General features: G+C 44.6%; 1 protein-coding gene across 1 annotated transcript; it reads left to right on the top strand.

The window, feature by feature from the left end:
• Positions 1–319: 319 nt before the first annotated feature.
• LOC132449924 (visual system homeobox 2-like) lies at positions 320–6,983 on the top strand. Its single transcript, XM_060041822.1, has 5 exons — positions 320–815; positions 1,041–1,131; positions 1,738–1,861; positions 4,933–5,113; positions 6,169–6,983. Exons 1-5 carry the CDS (start codon positions 392–394, stop codon positions 6,525–6,527), a joined length of 1,179 nt encoding a protein of 392 aa, XP_059897805.1. The 5' UTR covers positions 320–391; the 3' UTR covers positions 6,528–6,983.
• Positions 6,984–7,613: the final 630 nt, after the last annotated feature.

The following is a 7,613-nucleotide window of genomic DNA, read 5'->3' as shown; positions in this document are numbered from 1 at the left end:
CAAGAAATAATTCACATTATTTTGGAGAAATGCACAAATTGGATCAATTTGTTTGCAGGATTACAATAATCAACCGCAATCTGTGAGGGCAATGAGCGATAGGCCTAATAAATAGCGTGAACAACCGATTACATTTCTTTATTATTAAATATACAGGTTGTCTAGTTAAACTAAGGTTGCACTATGTCTCATCCCACGGAACTAACCCTCACTTTCCTTATACTGTTGAACGTGAAACTCAACTCAGCCTCATCCTCTATGTGATTGGTCGACGCCAGACGACCGCCCCCTCCAGCCGCTGTAAAACCATTGGATAAAAGGTTCCTGGGAGCCAGACTGGTACACACCGTGGTCTGAGCACAGGGGGACTCTATACCCAGGACTTACTGCTATGACAGGTGCCAACGGGATGTTTTCGGACTCTAACATGAAGAGAACAGGGTCCCCGTTAAATCTTGGGATGACACATCCACCAGCCGCCAAGATGGGGGCCACAACCACCCCCACCCCCACCCCCACCCACAGGTGCACCGGGTTCGGGATCCAAGAGATCCTCGGGCTGAATAAAGACCCGCCCGCGGTAACCAGGCGTCCGCTGGAGTCTCTGCCGCCCAGGGCACACCTGCTAGCAGGCAGAACGGCTCTGGGCCACGGGGGGTCCGGGGTCGGAATGGGCATCATGGGCCACGGAGGAATACACCCGTTTTACAGCCAGCCCGCGTTTCTCGAGGTTCTGTCCGAGGCACAGAACGTGCACCTGCAGCCGCTGAGCAGGGGGGTCCCGGGGCCGATGGAGACCAACCACTCCAGCTCCGGTATGCAGATGCTTCACAGGCTGGGGGTGTTTGGTGTTAAAGTCCTCATGAGAGACACGCTTCCCTTCGGGGTTTTATAGAAGGGGCTTCGCCTGTAGATCTTACCTAATGATCCCACACTCGGCCTTGGTTATTTTTCTCGGCCTATTTGTTCGTTACCGTTGGCCACTGTTTTATATCGGTGTTTATGGGGTTTGTGTTGATCTGTATTGTGTTTCTCTGCAGATTCGGATGATGTGAGTCTGTCTCCCGGGGATAATTCGTTTTCCAAATTGTCGTTGAGCCAGAACAAGAAGAGGAAAAAGAGACGTCACAGGTACAACCGTAATAGATCTAGGCCTACTACAACTTATAACCCGATGATGATAATATGAGTTATAATAATAACAACAGTAATAATAGTAGCAATAGGAAAAATACAAATAATTATAATAGTACACTAAGGTTCATTTTTAATTTGTAATGAAACCATTGACTTTTCGTTAAAACATATTTGAAAATTGATTCACTGCATCTTCTGATATTATTATTATATATAATACTATATTTATTATTGTCATTATAAATATTATTATTATTATTATTATTATTATTAAAGGCTTTTATTATTAGTCTTTCATCTTATAGTTATTATAATGAGATGCCTTACACTCCTGATACACAAAGACAACTTGTTGTAAGGAGGTAAATAATTCTACAATGATTTAAAATGTAAGATTTTGATAATCTTGATCTCCTGAAATTCGTAAAGGCCTATATTTGTAGTCCGTTGTCATGATTTTACTTCAGTATACTGAACAGCAATAACGACGAATGGCGTTGAATCGTATTAGGCCCGAACATCAAACGGAAAATGAAACTGATTTATCCTTTATATTTTTAATCCAAATAAAATAACGATTACCTTCCCAATCCTTCGCAGAACCATTTTCACGTCGTTCCAGCTGGAGGAACTGGAGAAGGCTTTCAACGAAGCCCACTACCCAGACGTGTACGCCAGAGAGATGCTCTCCATGAAAACCGACCTGCCAGAAGACAGAATACAGGTGTGTGTGTGTGTGTGTGTGTGTGTGTGTGTGTGTGTGTGTGTGTGTGTGTGTGTGTGTGTGTGTGTGTGTGTGTGTGTGTGTGTGTGTGTGTGTGTGTGTGTGTGTGTGTGTGTGTGTGTGTGTGTGTGTCCATTCAGGGTGTGAAAAAATACATTACATTTTTGATATTGATTTATTATTTAATTATCTTTTATTTTCTAACCTTTCTTTGATCCGAGAAGGCAGCTCGTTCAGTTGTATATGTCTAAAGCCACATTTTGTATTTGATCATTCTCTTAGACTAAATTAAGTAAAAATAACCACTATCTATTTTCCTGGTCAATATGTTACAATCTCCTGTTATAAGGAGAACCAAATCGAAAACGGTCACTTTCGATACAGTTCCACCACATGAAGTTAAACGAACAAACAAATGAATGCATATTATTTAACTGGATCCAATTAAATCTCAGAAGGAACCATGAATACTTTCTGATTGCACCCAAGGAAAGAGAATTGTGACCATGCGAAAATGTATTTAAGATTTATAAGTTAGAGTTTCCACTCAAATATTCACCTGTTAACAACAAGCATTAATTTAACCAGTTTCTAATAACAGCATGAACAGTGCAAAATGATCTATCAATTAGGGTAATATTTAGCCCATTTTCCCAGTCCAAGTGAATATCAATTATAATGTAGCTGTGGTGTGGAACGTAAAGGGAGGGTGAGGATATGGGGGGGGGGGGGGGGGGGGGCTGGTTCCCCCTGGAGAGGAGCGACGCACAAAGAGAGGAAAACCTTCTAGAATCTGCTTCAGATGGACAGGTGCCCAATCAGCTGTCAATTACAGCTTTCACTGCACCCCCCCCCCCCTCAAAACCGTCTTCCACCACTACAATCATTATCATCTGTTGTTATCACCACCACCATCACCTCCACCACAACCATCAAAAACCATCACCATCAGCACCAGCACTACCTTCATCATCACGGTCATCACCGACACCATCATCATCGTCATTACCACCACCCCCACTATCACTCTCTTTCTCACCACCACCATCCCTTCCGTTATCACCATCGCCATCACTATTTTAATCACCGACACCACGGCCATTAATACTGTCACCCCCACCTCCAATGTCTTCATCACCAACATCACCACGACAACCACCTGCGTCATCACCACCAATACCATCATCACCACCACTTCCAACAGCCTCCACACCACCGGCATCATCATCACCACCAATATCATCATCATCATCATTAGCATGACCAACACCTCTATCACCACCACCACCCTCCCCTTCATCACGATCCATCATAACCCTCCTCTTCACTACTCCTTCTGCTCCCACATTAACCACCACTACGACCGCGCCGCCGATAATTAGTTAATTCAGGGGAAATTACCACTTTGTGGCCCCGAGGGGCCGACAACAGACTTGAAATGAAACGATAACTACATAGAAATTAATTAGCACAGGTCAGGGGGCCCTGGCCAGCCTGCTCCAAGCCCTCTCATTTCCCATGATATTTGAACGCCTGTCGCCCATCGATCGCGGGTGGAAATTACCTTATTTTTCAATCAGCCCAGACTCACCCCAGGGCTCGTCTTCTAGATCACTGGCTCCTCACACACACACACACACACACACACACACACACACAGACACACACACACACACACACACACACACACACACACACACACACACACAGACACAGGCACAGGCACAGGCAACCGCACACACAGGCAAACACGCACACACACACAGACACAGACACACACACACACACACACACACACACACAGACACACACACAGGCACAGGCACAGGCAACCGCACACACAGGCAAACACACACACAGACACAGGCACAGGCACAGGCAACCGCACACACAGGCAAACACACACACACAGACACAGACACAGACACACACACACACAGACACACACACAGGCACAGGCACAGGCAACCGCACACACAGGCAAACACGCACACAGACACAGGCAAGGGCAAACGCACACACAGGCAAACACGCACATAGACACAGGCACAGGCAAACGCACACACAGGCAAACATGCACACACACACACTACAGACACACGCACACGTAAACATACGCACATCCATACACTCATAAATCACATACACGCAAAACACACAGATATAAAACACTCACACAGATACTCAGACACACACACACACACCCAGATACACATGCACAGATACCCACACACGCACATACATACACACACACAGACAGATAGCACACATAGATAAATATACACACACGCGCGCGCGCGCCAAACGCACACACACAGTTACTGTTCAAATCATGATTGCTCATCTGAGCAGGATCTTTTATGGGAGTGAGGCTATAATCGTTCGATCTCACCGAACAGCTTTCAAGGCTTGGCGTTGGTGGTTTTTAATTCCCTCAGCGCCACACACACACACACAGCCATTTTAGTGCATTCCTTTTTTCTGTTCTTCCTCATTCATATTCATGAGCTCCAGCCCGGCACGTTGGGAATCAATTTTGGCACTAGAGGAGCGAAGAGGGAGGGAGGGACACACACACACACACACACACACACACACACACACACACACACACACACACACACACACACACACACACACACACACACACACACACACACACACACACACACAAATAGAAATAGGCTAATGGAAATATCATGGCTCTTGGTTATATTTTCACATCCAACAAAAAGAAAAGATCTTGGTTTTGCGTATTTTAGTGTTGCTTTGATGATCTCATCCTTTATCGTTTGGTCTATCTCAATGTTGCCTAATTTTGATGAGGATTATCTTTAGCTTCAATTGACCACAACGTATGAGACACATTTAGGTCCAAGGTACGGTACAGTGAATTCAGATACGAGTCCTGAATGAGCCGGTAGGGAAGATCTTGGATGGATGACTACAGGTGCACTAGTGCGGACACGGGGAATCGAACCCAGACCCTTCTGCCAGCACACCACCCCTTCTCCAAAATCCCTCCAAATGCTCCACCGAGTCCTAATCAGCCAATCATGTCATCCCTCCAGGTGTGGTTCCAGAACCGACGCGCCAAGTGGAGGAAGCGGGAGAAGTGCTGGGGCCGCAGCAGCGTCATGGCCGAGTACGGCCTGTACGGTGCCATGGTCCGCCACTCGATCCCGCTGCCCGAGTCCATCCTCAAGTCCGCCAAGGAAGGCGTCGTGGACTCCTGCGCCCCCTGGCTGCTTGGTAAGGCACTACAGGCTTCAGATAAAAAAAAAAATCGGATATAACCAAAGAAATACAAAAGACAGTATTTACAAATGTTTGTTTTGTAACCGTCCACTCATTTGGGCATGTGATTCAAATTTCACTATATGGACAAGATGTTGGGACATATAGCCTAACTACCTTTGCAGTATGCTTCAACTGTTTCGAAAATGGGTTTTAAAAGAGAAAAACAGAATATGAAGCCTATAAATAATATTGTAGCCTTCCAACAATCCAGCAATCACAAAATGTCTCTACGTTTACTGCTGGCACGTTTTCTACATCAGAACTTCTCAGAAGTCATTTAAAACGAGCCTACCTACCAGAAGTATTGTTGAAGTATAGGTGAAAAAGATTTGAAATAGGCTATGTATCGATAACTATTGTAATATAATATATTTAAAATGGGAAAGACAGGAATTCTGTGGCACTTTTCAGTCATTGTCATCAACAAAAAAAAAGAAACTGCTGACTAAATTAAATCTTGTTCATAGATTTCCTATTATCTAATGTAATCTACACCTTTCCTTTGTATGGAGTAAAGGTGCATGTGATTAAATCAATGTCACATCTGAGGAGGGTTTAGGAGCCAATCGCTGCTCATGTTAACAGCCGATACAAGCTTGACCCGGCCAATAAGAGGAGACGGTCGATCTGGGGATAATCCCACTTTATCAGGACCGATTAACTCTGATTTTCTCTTTTGAGACTCGCAATTGATTCCCTTTAAATCAATGAAGTTACTCTAATTGAATGTTAGATTCTTGTTCCCCCTCAATAGCGTCTTTACTCGCTTTGAACTTTGTGTAAGCCACAGGCTATCTGCTTTAATGTCAAACTGCAGTCTAATAAATAAACTAATAAATAGATATCAATCAAGTGAACAAGAGAAGCCATTATCAACTTCCAACATCCAAAGATATTTTGAACTTTTTAGATCTTCAATCTCAGACTAAAAAAAACATGGATTATTTATTTTATTTTTTTGTCTCTATTGATATAATCTAACGGTCGGTACCGTTTCCTCTCTCCAGGCATGCACAAGAAGTCGATGGAGACGCCGTGCCACACCTCCCCGGAGAAACCCAAGAGCACGCAGACGCCTCTGCAGGATCCGGCGCCGGGGGAGCGAGGCGTGGAGTCCGAGGACCAGGAGAGGCCGAGGAAGGACCGCGTTGCACCGCCTCCCCCCGTCTCCATCTCCAAGGAGGAACTCCGGGAGAACAGCATCGCGGCCCTGAGAGCCAAGGCCCAGGAGCACAGCGCCAAGATCCGGAGATCCCCCGCGCCTTTCGCGTCGAGTCCCACCGAGACCGAGAGGCCGAGCGGGCAGACGAGGGAGGGGAGTCCCGAGGCGGAGGACAAACACACGGCAGAGCAGTTGACGCACTGAAACACGCGGTTACCGCGGGGTGGACGGGCCTTGTGACGGGCAAAGACATTCTCGTTCTCCTCCTTCTCAAACTCCTTCTACAGCTACATAAATCGACAGATGCAGGGAGGTTTTCCACAAGATGGCGGTTAGCTATTGAACTTTAAATCCTGTTCATGTGTCCAAGTTAGTTTGAGGATTTCCATTATGTTGAGCTCAAGTGTGTTGAAGCTAACATAGGCCTATTTGGGTTATGTTGAACAATGTTGATCTTCACATGCAGTAGCACCATGATGATGACTCAAACCGCCATATCCCCAACCCCCTCATTTTGTATATACTGTATATTGTACATTTTGAAAATTAGCGTTAATACAGTTGACATGGTTAGGCCTATGTGTGATGAAAAATGACTTGTTTGTCTGTGTATAAGTGCAATTGTAGCTCAAATAAAATCTTCTAAATTGTTCTAATTAATGATTTTGTTATTTGTTTATTAAGTATTGTTCCAAATAGCTAAGGCTTTGTTGGTATCCAACCGAACCAATATCAGTTATTCTTATATAGACTGAGATAAAAAAATAAATATAGATATAGATATAGATATATGTCCAACGATTTGACGAGATGATTGTTCATCATTTCAAAAAGGGACATCCATTGTACATCCATTTAATCTAGCACGCAAAGACCAATACAATCAATACAAATGCATATGGGAATTGCATATATCTATTCTCAGAACAGAAAAGGGAACATCCAAAGTATTCCCCCAAATCAGAAGGCTATCCTTCTAACTGGGAATTCCAAAACGGTCAACTAAAATCCATCAACTTCTGTTTGCTCGACACACACACACACACACACACACACACACACACACACACACACACACACACACACACACACACACACACACACACACACACACACACACACACACACACACGTTGTAGGCTACTTCTCATGCCCATCTCCCCTCTCCCCAATGGTTTTAACACCATCTACTGACCTCACAGCAACAGCCATTGTGATATTGCAGAATGCAGATGTGATGTGGCTGCCAAACGACATTTGCCTAAATGAACGTGAACGTCCAGACTATAG

The sequence above is a fragment of the Gadus macrocephalus genome, chromosome 21 (assembly GCF_031168955.1).
Source record: "Gadus macrocephalus chromosome 21, ASM3116895v1".
NCBI lineage: Eukaryota > Metazoa > Chordata > Actinopteri > Gadiformes > Gadidae > Gadus > Gadus macrocephalus.
The sequence above is the reverse complement of the archived record's forward strand: the minus strand, read 5'-3'. Positions and strand labels throughout refer to the sequence as shown.

Bases quoted from the DNA above. Each gene is read 5' to 3' on its own strand.
- LOC132449924 (XM_060041822.1), top strand. From the start codon at position 392: ATGACAGGTGCCAACGGGATGTTTTCGGACTCTAACATGAAGAGAACA. The intron at 1,862-4,932 runs GTGTGTGTGTGT...TCATCCCTCCAG, and splicing joins TGCCAGAAGACAGAATACAG to GTGTGGTTCCAGAACCGACG. The intron at 5,114-6,168 runs GTAAGGCACTAC...TCCTCTCTCCAG, and splicing joins CTGCGCCCCCTGGCTGCTTG to GCATGCACAAGAAGTCGATG.